This window comes from Mesoplodon densirostris, chromosome 3, assembly GCF_025265405.1.
Source record: "Mesoplodon densirostris isolate mMesDen1 chromosome 3, mMesDen1 primary haplotype, whole genome shotgun sequence".
Classification (NCBI taxonomy): domain Eukaryota; kingdom Metazoa; phylum Chordata; class Mammalia; order Artiodactyla; family Ziphiidae; genus Mesoplodon; species Mesoplodon densirostris.
In genome coordinates, this window is record NC_082663.1 from 114,688,496 (window position 1) to 114,705,119 (window position 16,624).

Below are 16,624 nucleotides of genomic sequence, written 5' to 3' on the forward strand. Positions count from 1 at the left end.
GCTTTCATATTTTATAGTTTTCATTGTACTTCCAAATAAATTGCTTTAATTCATGCTTTTCACTACCTTATGATCTAGATAGCACAGTTTGTTTACATTCTCCAGATGTATAAACTAAGGCCCAAAGCACTTGTCTAGCTTAGATTTTATATTCTTCATATGTGCAGTTTCCTTCAATACAAAATTTTAGTGATAAAAGCCTAAAGGCTACAGAAAAAAAAAAAAAGCCTAAAGAAAAACATGTTAAAAGGTGGTAGAGGGACTTCCTTGGTGGTCCAGTGGGTAAGACTCCATGCTTCCAATGCATGGTGCCCAGGTTCGATCCCTGGTTGGGGAACTAGATCCCGCATGCATGCTGCAACTAAGAACCGGCATGCCACAACTAAGACCCGGCTCAGCAATCAATCAATCAATCAACCAGTCAATAAGTAATTAATTAATTAATTTTTTAAAAAGGTGGTAGAAATTTTTCTTAGCAAGAGGAGCTGTATGAGTAGAGTGGTCAATGTGCTATGGATGCCAAAAAAATGCTTTTAAATCACAAACTGCAGTAATAGAAATGGAATATTGGAAAGGGATATGGTTAAAGTGTTCATTCTTTTCCGTTTATTCATGTATTCTCCAAAAATGTATTACCTGTCATATGATAGTGCATGTACTGTGTTTAGATTTAGGGACCACATTCTAAATGAGATACAGAGGAGCATATAAGAATAAACAGGACTATGGTAATACTTGAGCCATGTGAGAAACAGTTAAAGGAATGAGGAATATTTAGCTTGAAGTAGGAGATTTGGTAGCATCCTTTAATTCTTTGAATAAAGTCTATCACATGAAAGAAGCATTAAATTTATCTTTTGGGTCCCAACCAGTAGGACTGGGATAGTGGGGAAGATATAGGGAGCTTGATCTGAGCGTAATGTGAAAAAGGACTGGATAAGCATTTTGGGGAGATTAAACAGGTTACTTTGTAGGAGGGAGATATTGAATATGCTTTTTATCTATGTGTTCTAGTAGAGACAGCAGGTCCATTTGTAGAAAGAGAGTAGAGGGAGTTGAGGAAGTCAGGTGGAATACGGAGCTAGGTGCCCTTTCCCAGTCAGTTTAGTGGTTTTTATCGTATTCCTGGAACTTTACAACCATCACCACTATCCAATATCAGAACATTTTCATGCCCTCTCACCAAAACTGTCCTAATTAGTTGCTTTTGTTTTGAGTCATATCATTGTGAATTTTTAAAAGTCTCCTTTCTATAATGTTTTGTCATTCTGGAGGGTGTAAAAATAGATGCATGTATTCAGTCTTTCATTTTTAACCAGAACTTGATCTCATGGCTTTTTCTTGGTATGTTCCTTTGTTTATGGACTGCTTTTTCAGTAGAAAGTGCTTGGAGGTACATTCTTTGAGTCTTTGCATTTCTGGAAAGTCTTTGATCTACCCTCACATTTATTTGACATTTAGCCAGATATGAGGTGAGGATTATTTTCCCTCAGAATTTCTTTTTGTCTCCATTGGTTTTCTTTCTTCTTTTTCTTTCTTTTCTTTTTTAAAAAATATTTATTTATTTATTTATTTGGTTGTGCTGCGTCTTAGTTTTGGCATACGGGATCTTTAGTTGTGGCATGTGGGATCTAGTTTCCTGACCAGGGATTGAACCTGGGCCCGCTGCATTGGGAGTGTGGAGTCTCAGCCACTGGACCACCAGGAAGTCCCTCCATTGGTTTTCTTGAGAAATTCAATGTTACTCAGTTATTAACCTTTTGTATTTAATTTGTACTTTTTGTCTTGAAACTTTTTGGATCTTTATCCTAATGTTCTGTGTCATTTAGGCTTGTTTTCTTCAACTAGTGTCCTGACTACTTGGTGGGTTCTTTCCGTCTAGAAACTCAAATCCTTCCGTTTTGAGAAATTTTCTTGAATTACTTTTTGATAATTTCCTTCTGTTTTCTGGAACTCTTATTATTTGAATGTTGGACCTTTTGGACTCATCCTTCAATTTTCTTAATTTTTCTTAAGTATTTTGCATCTCTGTCATTTTGCCGTACTAGGAGATTTCCTAAACTTGAAGCTTTCAACCTTTCTGTTGAATTTTTAAATTCTGCTTTCATAATTTTAATTTCTAAATGTTCTTTTCTTTTCTCTGAATTTTTATTTTAAATGGCATCCTGTTCTTGTCTCATAGATACAGAAATTTCTTAAGTTTCCCTGGATATTGATAGTTTTTTGAAATTTTCATCTCCTTGCATAGTCTCTTTCTCCCTTCTTGCTTTTTTCTTTTTTTTCTGTGTTTGCCAGTACATTTGAAAGCTTTAGGTTAAACAGATTCAAGAACACTAAAATAGTCTTACATTTGTTAAAGAAATCAACTTTTAGTTTTCCTACAAGGAAAACACCAGTTCCTGACAATTTTTTACTAGCAAGTTGTACCAGACATTCAAGGAGTAAATAATTATGTTCCTAATCATACTTTATTTCAAAGTATAAAAAAGAGGGAATACTCATCAATTTATAAGGTCATTATAATCTTTTACTTTTAAAAGAGCTCTGTTAAGGTCCAATTATATACCATAGAACTCACTTTATTAAAGTATGTAATAAAATGGGTTTTAGTACACATACAGATTTGTTCAGCCATCACCACAATTCAGTTTTAGAAGATTTCTTTCACCAGAAAAATGTCCTGTGCCTGTCTGCATTCATTTCCTATTTCCACCTCAGCCCGAGGCAGCCACTAATTTGCTTTCTGTTTTAAGAGATTTGCCTTTTCTGGACATTTCATATAAATGGAATCATACAGGGAGTTCCCTAGTGGTCCAGTGGTTAGGACTCAGTGCTTTCACTGCTGTAGTCCGGGTTCAGTCCCTGGTCAGGGAACTAAGATCCCGCAAGCCGTGCTGTGGGGGGTGGAGGGGGTGGAGAATCATACAGTATACATCTAGCTTATATTTATTTCACTTATCATAATGTGTTTGAGCTTCATTTGTGTCCTAGCATTTGTCAATACTTTATTCCTTTAATTGCTGAGTAATTAATATTCCGTCATATGAATATATGTCATATTTTGTTTCTCCATTAGCCAGCTGATGAACATTTGGATTATTTCCATGATTAGGAATAATGCTGCTAGGAACATTTGTATACAAGTCTTTGTATGGACATACTTCTTCGTATATTTTGAATAGATTACCTAGGAGTAGAATTCCTGATTGTATGGTAATTTATGTTTAACTTTCTAAGAAACTGTCAGACTTTTCCATAGTAGCTATTCTATTTTATAGGCCAATATAATATTGATACAGAAATCAAACGTTATGTTATGGTTTTATGTACAATGATGCAAAACCCCTAAAAAATATATTAAGGAACCAAATATAGCAATGTTTAAAATAGATAATTAATCATATCGAAGTTAGTATCCTTTGGATGCAAGGCTGGTTTAACATTAGAAAAATCAAGTAATGTAATCCACCCTGTTACCAGAATAGAGGGAAAAACCATACTATTATCTCAAATAATGTAGAAAAGCATTTGATAAAATTTCACTGATGGTTTAAAAATTCAGCACACTAGGACTAGTAGGGAGCTACCAGAATAAGCCTGTAGCAAACCTTACACCTAATGGTGCAGCTTTGAAGCTTTTAACATAAGAAAGAAAATTAAGTAGTGAACACTCACTCAACACTTTGCTGGAGGTCCTAGCACAGTAAGCAAGAAAAAGGTATAATATTTAGAAAGGAAGAAACAAGTGTTATCTGCAGATGATGTGACTATCTTTGTAGAAGACTCAAAATAATATACAGATAAATTATTAGAATTGATAAAGAGAATAGTAAAATTTCTGGACACAAAGTCAGTAAAGAAAAGTCATTTGCAGTTCTTTTCCCAGTAAGTTAGAAAAGGTACTTTAGAAATCATATAAGTTACAAAAGCTTGAAAAAATAAGCTTGACAAAGATGTGTAATATGTATCTGGAGAAAACTGTGAAACTTTACTGGAAAACATTAAAGAGAACTTAACTCTGAAATTTATGTAAAGATCAAGTGGTAAAGAGCAATCCTTCTGAAGAAGAGAAACAGGATAGGGTGTAAGAGAAGCCACTTCTTGAAAGTCTAGTTCATTCCCATTTTAGGATTTAGTTTTCTTGGGTCTGCTAAGTCAGGTACCACTTAATCAAAATGTTGTTGCTATCGTGTCCTGTCTTATTTTCTTTGTCTTTTTTGGTTTGTGTAATTTTTTAAAAACAATCCCTGTATTGTTACATTTTACAGGGTTTTTCAAGGGAAGAGAAGTAAGTATGTGCGGTCAACACTGAAACATTTTTAACTGAAAATACTGGCATTAGTTTTAAAGCCATCATTTTGGCTGCTGGGTGGAGAATAGAGTTCAGCTTGGACAGGAGTAAAGGCAGGAAAACCTGGTAGGAGACAATTGAAATAATCCAGATGAGAGATGGTTGAGGTTTGGACCAGGAGCCCAGGATTTCCACATGCCTTGGGTAGGGCAGCCCCTCTCACAGATATCACATCATCTTTGATTGGAGTAAAAATGTGGTCCTGTGTATTCCTGGCAAGACCATTACCCTTTCCAGTTTCCAGCCACTCACCCCTGTCTCTCTTGAAACCATCATTAATAATTGTATTCATTATGTCTTTTTTTCTTGTTTATGCCATAAGAATCCTAGAACTCCCTGATTCCTCCAGGGCTCTTTAGACACTGAGGTAGTTAATTGGTACCTGTATCCCACTCCCTCAACAGTATGTCCACCATCACTGTTCTTTTTTTTCCTGTAGCTTTTATCACCATTTGTAACATAATATATTTGTTTATCCATCCTCATTAGAATATAAGCTCTATTAAGACAAGTTTTTCTCTATTTTTATTGCGTATTCCAAGCACTTAGAACAATGCCTGGCACATAATGGTTGCTCAGTAAAAATGTGTTGAATAAATGAAGGAAAACAGAAATAGCAGTGAGGAATAGTTGCATTGTAGGTTTAGTTTGAAGATCAAGACTACTGAATTTGTTGATGGATTGGGTGTGCGATGAGTAAGAGAGAGAGTAGTTACGGATGGCTCCCAGATTTTTGGCATAAACCAAAATGACTAGAGTTGCCATTTCTTGAGAGGGAGAAACTATGAGAGGAGCAAATTCTAGGGTAAAATCAATTATAATATTCTAAGGTAACACATTTAAAAGTCACTGAATAGATGTTCTCAAAAGTTCCTTCTACTTGGTTTTACTGTCCTACAATTTTTGGAGACTACACTCACCATGCTTATTTGTAATGTTTTCTCAGGTCATGCGCATTGTGGATAATGTTCGTCCTGACCGACAGACAGTTATGTTTTCAGCTACTTTCCCCAGAGCTATGGAGGCCTTGGCTCGCAGAATCCTGAGTAAACCCATTGAAGTACAGGTTGGAGGCAGAAGTGTGGTTTGCTCAGATGTGGAGCAACAAGTGGTACGTACAGTCCTTAGGAAACCCCCACTTCCCTGTATGTTTAGGCACTGTGTCATCCTTTTGGGATTGTTGTGATGTAGGCAGATAATTTCTAAAATTAAATAGTACACATCAACTGAAGCCTTTAACATTTTACCAAATATATATATATTTTTTAAAATTTTTATTTATTTATTCATTTATTTCTGCATTGGGTCTTCATTGCTGCGTGCAGGCTTTCTCTAGTTGTGGTGAGTGGGGTCTGCTCTTCATTGCGGTGCGTGGGTTTCTCATTGTGGTGGTTTCTCGTGGAGCACGGGCTCTAGACGCACGGGCTTCAGTAGTTGTGGCTCACGTGCTCTAGAGCGCAGGCTCAGTAGTTGTGGTACACGGGCTTAGTTGCTCCATAGCATGTGGGATCTTCTGGACCAGGGCTCGAACCCGTGTCCGCTGCATTGGCAGGCAGAATCTTAACCACTGTGCCACCAGGAAAGCCCTACCAAATATATTTGAATTTGCTCTTCCATGGAACTGTCTGTTTAAATGCTCTTTTAGTTTTTTTCACCAGAAGTGGTGGGCTGGTGATAAAATGTCACATACCTATGTTATTCTTTGGTTAATAGGATGTGAAGTTAAGAGTCAGAGAACAGATGATCATCTGTCCACATTTGTAAGCCTCTTAGTGTCTGAAAGTTACAATTTTTTTTTGGTCTCAGTGGTTTATCAATTAAAATCAACATTTTCCTACCCCTTCCTAAAGTTATAGGAAGATGCTTGTTGTTTACTTACTTGCCACAAATAAAATGAATGTTTTTGTTCATGCAGTGTATTTGGATTTTTACTCCATTAACTTGGTACAATGTGTTGTTTTCAGATTGTGATTGAAGAAGAAAAGAAATTCTTGAAGCTACTTGAACTTCTAGGCCATTATCAAGAATCAGGATCTGTCATTATATTTGTGGATAAGCAGGAACATGCTGATGGTCTTCTGAAAGATTTAATGAGAGCTTCTTACCCTTGCATGTCTCTTCATGGAGGTAACGTTTAATGAAGTCTCTGTGAAGTACTTAACTTAGCCAAGCACTGTACTGTGTATTTCCTTTGTCTCTAATTTAGTAGTAAATTTTATGTCACCATGTCATTTTTCATTCACAACAGTTCTGTGGGGGGTAAGCATTATTTTATTCCATCTTAGCGATAAAGAAAATAAGACAACAACATTGGTTTGATCAAATTCCATAACCATTAATCAGCTAAGGAGGAATTGAACTTAAAAATTTTTTTTTTCAGCCCAAACCCCCAATATTTATTTACAAGTTACTTATATGTACAACTAATGTAATATTATGCTCTTTATAAACATTAACACACAAGCAAGAAATTAAAAAACACAAAAATTAGAAATACTCTAGTATTTTCTTTCCACTCCCCCAACGTATCATATCACACACACCCTAGTTACCTCTCTCCCCCGACCCCCTCACCCTGCACCATCACTTCGGAGCCCCTGCTGTAATCAAAGGGAGCCTTTGGAGTTTCTGAAACAGAGGAGGGGCATGGTCTCTGATGACTTTCCCGAATCCGCAAACCAAAAACAGACGGAGACATCAAAGCACTGCAATTGCCTTAGAGCGCTTTCCACGTGCCAGGAAATGCCTCAGTGCTTTAGTATAACTCATTTAATCCCCAAAGCAACCCTACGCTATAAGTACCATTATTGTCTTTTAAGATATTTTTATCTTAAGATGGAACCGAGGCATAGTGAGGTTAAGAAACTTTGCCAGGGTGACACAGAAATGGTGGAGCCAGAACTGGAACCCACCCTGGGTGGGTCCACACTCCATGAGCTTAACCGCTTCTGGAGGGAGATGAGGGGGGCTCCCTTGGTCAAGTCCCTCACCAATCACTGCTGTCATGAGACTCCCAGGTACTGTGTGAGGAGGCGGCAGGAAATCACTCATCACCGGGGTACCTCTCACTCGGTCGTCTAGGCAAGGTCGGCTTATCTGCAGTCTCCAGAGGCCAACTCAGCTGGTCACGCAGGCGCAGATCGATAGGCTTGGTTTCTATGAACTTAAAATGTTTGATTTATGTTCTATTTCCATTGTACCATGCTACCTAGAGGTTTTTATTATGATTCACATTAGAGCTTTAATTAATTTCTGTGTAATATCGCCATTGTTATGTGTATGTGGGACTTAGAACACTAAACATATGGAACAGAGACAGTGAATTAAACTCACTAACCAAGTGTTCTGGCAATATGACTTTGTGACAAACCACCCCCAAATTTAGTGGCAACAGTCTTTTTTTTTTTTTCTTTTTTAATGAATCTGCAATTTGTGTAATTCTTTGCACACATAACTAGTCTCTCTTTCATGCTCTGTCTACTCGGATGGCTCAGTTGGGATTGGGGATCCATTTCCAATTTGCCTTACTTAGGCAGCTGACAAGTTGGTACTGGCTCTTGACTGAGAGCTCAGTCAGGCTGTTGGCCAGGAGTCCTGACTCTTTCCCTTGTGAGCCTCTCTCTGAGGCTGCTTGGCCAGAAGGCAAGAACCAGAAGCTGCCAAGACAGTTAAGGAGGATACTGGGAAGTGGTAGAAATTTTATTTCCACCATATTCTATAGGTCAAAATAGTCACTAGACATTCAAGGGAATGGAGGCATAGACTCCACCGCCTTATGGGAAAATGTCATTCGATATGCAGAAGAGCATGTGGGATAGGACGTGCTTTTGCTGCCGTCTTTGGAAAATACAATCTACCACACAAGGCTTCATGTGGAATGCAATTAAAAGGGCTTTGAGGAGGAAAAAAAAAAAAAGGGCTTTGAGGATATGTATTTGGTTAACTTTTTTTTTTTTTTTTTTTTTGTGGTACGCGGGCCTCTCACTGTTGTGGCCTCCCGTTGCGGAGCACAGGCTCTGGATGCGCAGGCTCAGAGGCTATGGCTTACGGGCCCAGCCGTTCTGTGGCATGTGGGATCTTCCCGGACCGGGGCACGAACCTGTGTCCCCTGCATCAGCAGGCAGACTCTCAACCACTGCGCCACCAGGGAAGCCCGGTTAACATTTAGTGTTTGAAAATGACTCGTTGTGTTTTCCTTTTCTTTTTATTTATTTATTTATTTTTAAAGTTGTTACATTTTAAAAAAAATTAATCTGTCTATTTATTTATTTATTTTTGGCTGTGTTGGGTCTTCGTTGCTGCGTGCGGGCTTTCTCCAGTTGCGGCGAGCGGGGGCTACGCTTCGTTGTGGTGCACGCGCTTCTCATTGCAGTGGCTTCTCTTGTTGCGGAGCATGGGCTCTGCGCGCCCAGGCTTCAGTAGTTGTGGCATGTGGACTCAGCAGTTGTGGCTCATGGGCTCTAGAGCGCAGGCTCAGTAGTTGTGGTGCAGGGCTTAGTTGCTCCACAGCATGAAATTATGTAGGGTTTTTGAAGAATTATTTTTTTTAAGGTATAACCATGACATTCCTAATGTGCACATGTAATTAATGTGCATTTCATGCATAATACATAGAATAATGGCATTAGTTGTGAGAAGTGTGGGTGTTAGTATGTCTGAAATGCATACAATTTTGTGCCCCTTTAGAAGCAAAAAGGATACAAACTACAAAACATTTAGTCCATTCTTCCTGCTAGGATTATTGCAACTGCAAGATGCTGCTGACTCTGGATTGTGACCAAATGACAGAAAATCCTGGACTTGTTCATTTGTAAGATGGAGATTATGGTATTTCTGTTCTTCTAAGATTGATCTCCATAAAGGGGCAGTCAGGCTGATTTGCAGAACCTATCGCTTAATGGAATAATAGCTGTTTATTCCTGCTTACTCTTCTGAATAGTGAGAAGGAAGCTCAGAGACACTCTTGAGTGCTGCCACTTCTTCAGAGCCACCTGTAGTTCTCTAGTCTTCAGGTCTAGTGGAGGGAGAAAGGGAGGCAGGAGGTTGGAGAGTGGATGATGTGTTCTGCCGACTCCTGGTTTTCTTAACCTGAGACCGTTTTCTCAGTTCAACAATCAGAGCATTCCATAGTTGCTTGACTTTTTTGTTAGAGCACAAAGGCCAGGTAATTGTAGTTTATGAACAAAATATATGGAGAGCATATTGTTCTTAATACTCTATTTTTTATTTATCACATACCTGCATTCCTCTAAACTTTCCTCTAAACTGGGTTAAAAAATGAAAGAAGAAATCTGAAAATACTGTCATTAAACCATGGCTATAATTTCTATCCTGTCAGTCATCCATTTCTTCATTTTTGCACTAATAATGAATAATTTCAAAATTCCTTAGGGGCTTCCCTGGTGGCGCAGTGGTTGGGAGTCTGCCTGCCGATGCAGGGGACATGGGTTCGAGCCCTGGTCTGGGAGGATCCCGCATGCTGCGGAGCGGCTGGGCCTGTGAGCCACAATTACTGAGCCTGCGCGTCTGGAGCCTGTGCTCCGCAACAAGAGAGGCCGCGATAGTGAGAGGCCCGCGCATCGCAATGAAGAGTGGCCCCCGCTTGCCACAACTAGAGAAAGCCCTCGCACAGAAACGAAGACCCAACACAGCCATAAATAAATAAATAAAGCAAACTGTCAACAAGTAAAAAAAAAAAAAAGTAAACACTATAAAATAAATAAATAAATAAATTCCTTAAAGACTCAACCTGCATTTAATATAGTAAATATTGCTGAAATTAGGAAAGTAGCACAATGGTTTCTACTTTCAGGTGTTTATGATATATGAAAACAGAGACATTTTAAAATAGGGCAAAATGCTTCAATGAGACCTTTGACGTGTACTGTTAATATCAGTTACTTTTCCTTTTGGTTCTCTGCAAGTAACAGAAAATATGAAATCAGCTGCCATAAATCATGAGGAATATTTATTAATTTACAAAACATGAAATCCCATGGCAGAACGATTCCAGGGGACTTCCCTGGCGGTCCAGTGGTTAAAACTCCGCGCTTCCACTGCAGGGGGCCTGGGTTCTATCCCTGGTTGGGAAACTAAGAGGCCACATGCTGCAAGGTGTGGCCAAAGAGAAAAAAAAACAGAAAACGATTCCAGGATTGCTTCACTCAGCAGTAGCTCAGTGTTACCATATTGTAGTTTCTATACTGCCATCTTGAGCATAATAACTTAGTTATTAAGCTAAGCTTTCTTTATAGCAGCAAAAAGCCTTCTGCAGGCTCAGTCATCACTTCCAGATCTGACAGCTTCCAGAGGAGGAAGACTATTTTCCATATATCTATGGCTTTTTTCCCCCTCATTTTTACTACCAAAATTTTCAAGCACAGAAAATCTGAGAAAACCATATCGTAAACACCCTTGAATATCTAATACTAGATTCTACAATTAACATTTTGTTATATTTATCTGTCACATCTTTAGCCATCTGTCCTTTTACCCACTCCTCAATTTTTCTTAGTTTTTTTAAAAAATAAATTTCTTTCTTTTTATTTATTTATTTTTGGCTGCGTTGGGTCTTCGTTGCTGTGCGCGGGCTTTCTCTAGTTGCAGCGACCGGGGACTACTCTTCGTTGTGGTGCGTGGGCTTCTCATTGCGGTGGCTTCTCTTGTGGAGCACAGGCTCTTGGCGCGCGGCCTTCAGTAGTTGTGGCTTGCAGGCTCTAGAGCGCAGGCTCAGTAGTTGTGGTGCACGGGCTTAGTTGCTCCGTGGCATGTGGGATCCCAGACTAGGGCTGGAACCCATGTCCCCTGCATTGGCAGGGGGATTCTTAACCATTGCGCCACCAGAGAAGCCCTTTCTTAGTTTTTTGATACATTTCAGAATATGTTGCAGCATCAGCACATTTCACTTTAGTGTGCACATGACTAACACTAGTTCAAAATTTTTTTAAATAAAAAATCTGTAAGTAAACTATGGTGAAATGTACAGATTCTGAGTGTACCATTTGATGAGTTTTGACAAATGCATGTAAGTTTGAAACCCAAACCTCTGTTAAGATATAACCTCAGAAATTTCCCTCAGTCCCTGCCACCACTTTTTACATTTTTTCCCCAACTTTACCTGTTTTAGAATTCCAGATAAATGGAGCCATACATTATGGACTGTTTTGTGTCAGGTATCTTTGACTCTGCATATATTTTTGAATTTTCATCCACGTTGGATGTAACAGCTCTTCCCTTTTATTGCTGAGTAATACTTCATTGTATAAATATATCATAGTTTGTTTAGTCATTTCTCTTGGTCACCTGGGCTACTTCCAGTTTTTTGGCTGTTTTAACCATCCCAAAGGATTCACCATAATCAGGATACAGAATAGTTCCCTCACCCCACAAGACTCCCTTGTCCTATCCCTATGCAGAGTAACTCTAAGGTTCTCTTTCCTCATGCACATAGCCCCTGGAAACCACTGATGTGCTCTTATAAGAATGTTTATAAATGCAGTCATACATTATATAGCTTTTTGCAGTTGGCTTTTTTTTTACTCAGCATGATGGCTTTGAGATCCATTCAAGTTGTTGCATTGTTCATTTCTTTCTATTATCTAATAGTATATTTTGTGTGGATGTACCACTGTTTGTGTATTTCTTTATCTGTTGAAGGACATTTGGGTTGTTTCCAGTTTTAGACAATTATGAATAGAGCTGCTATTAAATATGTAAGTCCAGATTTTTGTGTGAACATTTCATTTCTCAAGGGTAGATAACCAGGAATGGGATAGCTGGGTCATATGGTAAGTTGATTTAGATATGATTTTCTTTGTATTCATTCTCCTTGGGGTTTACCGCCTTCTAGAATCTGTAAATTTATGTCTTGCATCTAATTTGGGAAATTCTTGACCGTTGTTTCTTTTTTAATTAATTAATTAATTAATTTGGTTGCACTGGGTCTTAGTTGTGGAAGGCAGGCTCCTTAGTTGTAGTGTGCGAACTGTTAGTCGTGGCACGCATGTGGGATCTAGTTCCCTTACCAGGGATCGAACCTGGGCCCCCTGCACTGGGAGTGTGGAGTCTTATCCACTGTGCCACCAGGGAAGTCCCTTGACTGTTATTTCTTGATTGATTGATTGATTGGTTGTTTTACTGCCCTATTTTCTCCTCTCTTTTTGGGACTCCAATTGTGTGTATGTTCAGCCTTTTGATTCTGTCTCATGTATCACTGATGCTATGTTCAGTCTTTGTTTTACAATCTTTTTTCTCTCTAAGACTGAATAATTTCTTTGACTGTCTTAAGTTCACTGTGTGTTTTTGGCCATCTCTTACCTGCTAATAATAAGCCCATTCAGTGAATTTTTAAATTCAATTATTATATATTTTTTAGTTCTAGAATTTCCAGTTGGCTCCCTTTTATATTTTACTGATTCTCTAATTCAGTTTCCTAGCCATTCATTATAAGCATTTAAAAGTTTTTTTCCTTGATCACAATTATAATAGTTGCTTTAAAATCTTTGACTATTAATCACAATGTCTTAGTCATCTGAAGTCAGTTTCTATTATCTTTGATTTTGTTTTATAGTTTTCTGTTTCTTTGTATGTCTAGTAATTTTGGTTTGTATACTGGCCTTTATGAATGATACCTTGTAGAGTCTGAATTCTCTTATGTTTTATTTAAGTTTTTTTTTTTTTTTTAAATAGGGCATTAACTTGGCTGGATCCATATTTGAAACTGTCTTTCTTGTAATGGACAACCTCTGAAATTTCTAATAATTTCTTTCAGCCAGAGCTGGGCTACTGGCATTCTGCCCCATGTGTGTATAGTTTAGGTGTCAGATATTTGGGCAGCGTTTTTTTTGTTTTTTGTTTTTAATTTTATTCTTTCCTCCCTCCCTCCCTTCCTCGTTTCTGCACCCGGGCTTTCTCTAGTTGCAGTGAGAAGGGGCTTTGTTGCTGTGCGGTGGCTTCTCTTGTTGCAGAGCACGGGCTCTAGACGCGTGAGCTTCAGTACTTGCAGCATGTGGGCTCAGTAGTTGCGGTGCGTGGGCTCTAGGGCTCATGGGCTTCAGTAGTTGTGGCGCATGGGCTTAGTTGCTCCACGGCATGTGGGATCTTCCCGGACCCAGGCTCGAACCCATGTCCCCTACATTGGCAGGCAGATTCTTAACCACTGTGCCACCAGGGAAGTCCTTGGACAGTGTTTTTATGCACTGTTGGATGTGCCTGCTCTGTTGTTCTTTCTGAGATTTATCCCCTCTTTTCTGGTCCTGAGTTTATCCTGAATGCTTTCTTCTTGTTTCTTCTTGTCAGTAAGACTGTTTATTCGTGTTTTGACTTCCCTACCTGGGCTGCTCAGGGCCCGCTCCCAAACAGAAAGTTTAAAATAAAGAAGTAAAATCCTGTAAACTCAACCAGTGCCATTGCATTCTTCCAGGTGTCAACTCTCTTCCAGTTTCTGCCTTCTTTTAGTCACTCTCTGGTGCCTTCAGGTAGTTAGTTCTTTGTATTTTGTCCAGAATTCATAGTTGTTACCCAAAGTAGGGTTAGTCTATAAGATTTTCCCCTACCTTGATGTAAATGTGTATTTTTTTATATATGTAAGGAAATTTTTCCCCATAATCCCCTGTCTGTACTTCTTTTATCTTTTTGGTCAGAATTGCTTCACATGCTTATGCCTAATTCATTCAAAGACAAGGGAATGACAAATGGTTCTTAATGTATTATCCTTGCACCCCTGAGGTTTCTGAGATTTTCAGGGGTTTCATGAGGTCAAAAATATTTCCATAATAACCCCACCAAGTTATTTGCCTTTTTCACTTTCATTCTTTCATCAGTGTATGTGTAGTATAGCTTTCTAGAGGTTGCACAGCGTGTTAAATTGCAACAGATTGAATGCAGAAGATATGAGACTCCAACTATCTTCTATTAAGCCAGACATCAAAGAGATTTGCAAAAATGTGAAGCGCCTTATTTTTATTGTTTTGGAAAAGTTACTTTTCACAAAAATATATTTTTTAGCATGTAATTGTTTTATTATTTTTTAAAAAGTTAATAAATATTTAAAATTTTCCTTAGTTCTAGTTTCTAATACATTAAATATTGATAGAGATGACCTAGATAAACTAAAGCTCTCTGGGTCTGGTTCTTATTAATTTTAAGAGTGCACAGACAACCTGAGCACAGAAAGTTTGAGAAGGGCTAGTTTACACTAATCATTACTCACCTCCTGAGACTGAGAATTAGGCTCATCTCTGGTTTAATATATGTGACCATGTGTTGGGTGGATAACAAAATTGAAGTTATGTTAAAAAGGAAGAGGGTTAATGGTTGCTGCCATTAACTACTAACTCTACTGTACATATGTGTCAGGATACCTCAGTCTACAGTAGAAGTTGTGGTATTTTAAAATTATAAACGTAATGTATATTGTTACTGATTCCACTGATTTTTCTTATGAGGTTTTTGGGTACAATGTTGGATCCTAGTTTCTTTGAGATAAGATCCAAATATTTTCCATAATTCAATCTTTGAAGAGTACATTTAAAACTTTAGGTAATATAAATTAATATTGATAAATATTTAGATGCTAAATGTTCTGTATATGTTAAACACAGGTTTCATACGGAATGTTAGAATATCTCTTGCTGCAAAAATGAATTTTCAAGCTTTGAGAATTTATCCCATTCCCTTCTCTGACTACTAGAGATTCCCAGGTACCCCATCATAAAGTATATTTGTGGCCTGGACATTTTGTAAAAGAACATTTTGGTATTTTATGCTCTGCTTTGTCACTCATCCTGAGGCTCTTTGAGTAACAAATTTTAAAGAGAGATCCAGTTGGGTACTTTTAAAGCAGTGCACCATAAACTTTAATGTGCATATGTAATCACCTATGAATCTTGTTAAAATGCAGAATCTGACTCAGCAGTTTGGGGTTGGATCTGAGATTCTGCATTTCTAACAAGCTCTCATGTGATGCTGCTACTGGTCCCTGGGACAAAACTGTGAGTAGCAAGGCTCTAAATAACCTATGGAGAGAATTAGAAAGATCTGAATCCTGTCAATATAGGCTGAATGTACCTGCCTTTTCCCCATTTGCCTCCATAAGAGATATAGGTTAGTGATTTTGAGGTTGGGCTTCTGGAGTGATAAGCCTTATGTATAAGAAAGGGGGCAAAACAAGGCAGATTTGGAATTTGTAAATAGCAGTAACTTTTGATCTTGCCATTAAATTTCCATAATCTTTTTTTTTTTAATTTTTTATTGAAATGTAGTTGATTTACAGTGTTGTGTTTCAGGTGCACAGCAAAATGATTCAGTTATAATATCTATTCTCTTTTAGATTCTTTTCAATTATAGGTTATTATAAGATGTTGAGTATAGTTTCCTATGCTATACTGTAGATCCTTGTTGGTTATCTTATATATAGTAGTGTGTATATTTTAATCCCAAACTCCTAATTTATCACTCCTCACCAACCCCCTCCCCCAAATCTTTTACTTTCTATATGGTAGTTGTTGGACATGTGGTCAATATAAGTTGGATTTGTTCTTTACCCCTTGTTTAACTTCTTTTGTCTGAATGTCAGAGGAAATGGAAAATTTAATTTGAATATGTGGTTTTACAACTCTTTAATTTACTTGCAGGCATTGATCAATATGACAGAGATAGCATCATAAATGATTTTAAGAATGGGACCTGCAAACTTCTTGTTGCTACATCTGTTGCTGCCCGAGGCCTAGATGTGAAACATCTGATTCTTGTAGTAAATTATAGCTGCCCCAACCATTATGAGGATTATGTACACAGAGCAGGACGGACTGGAAGAGCAGGCAACAAAGTAAAAATAATTGCTTTTAAAGTTGATTTCTATTATGTTAAAATACAAGTGTTTCTTTATGATTATAAAGAGGAGATAAGAGGAGTTATGGGGACATCCTGAAAATCCTTCATCATCAGAGTATGGGGAATAGTTGATGTTCATCATTTATATACATATACATGTCTTAAGTGCTGTTCTCTGTAAGCAGATAGTGTTAACCATTTGTGTCCCCAAAAGGTATTTTTCCCCACCTAAAAATTTTTGTATATAAATGCGTGCATATAGTTCAAGATCTTTCATTGCTTTTTTTAAAATAAGGGATCATGAAATACACTGAGCCCACACCTATCACCCCTGTTCTCACCCCCCTATACACATGAATATTATTTGCTTTTTTGACTTATCTATATTCTGTTAAGTATATAGTTCTAACTCATTCTTTTTGAAGGCAGCAGAATATTCCA

The 16,624-nt window shown here is 37.9% G+C and overlaps 1 protein-coding gene across 1 annotated transcript in view; it reads left to right on the forward strand.

Annotated features, from left to right (window-relative positions):
- Positions 1-16,624, forward strand: part of DDX46 (DEAD-box helicase 46) — a 54,148-nt gene that overhangs the window by 20,290 nt on the left and 17,234 nt on the right. The window contains exons 14-16 of the mRNA XM_060093376.1: positions 5,298-5,462; positions 6,316-6,478; positions 15,985-16,178. Coding sequence (XP_059949359.1) covers positions 5,298-5,462; positions 6,316-6,478; positions 15,985-16,178 — 522 coding nt within the window. The remainder of the gene's footprint in view (positions 1-5,297; positions 5,463-6,315; positions 6,479-15,984; positions 16,179-16,624) is intronic.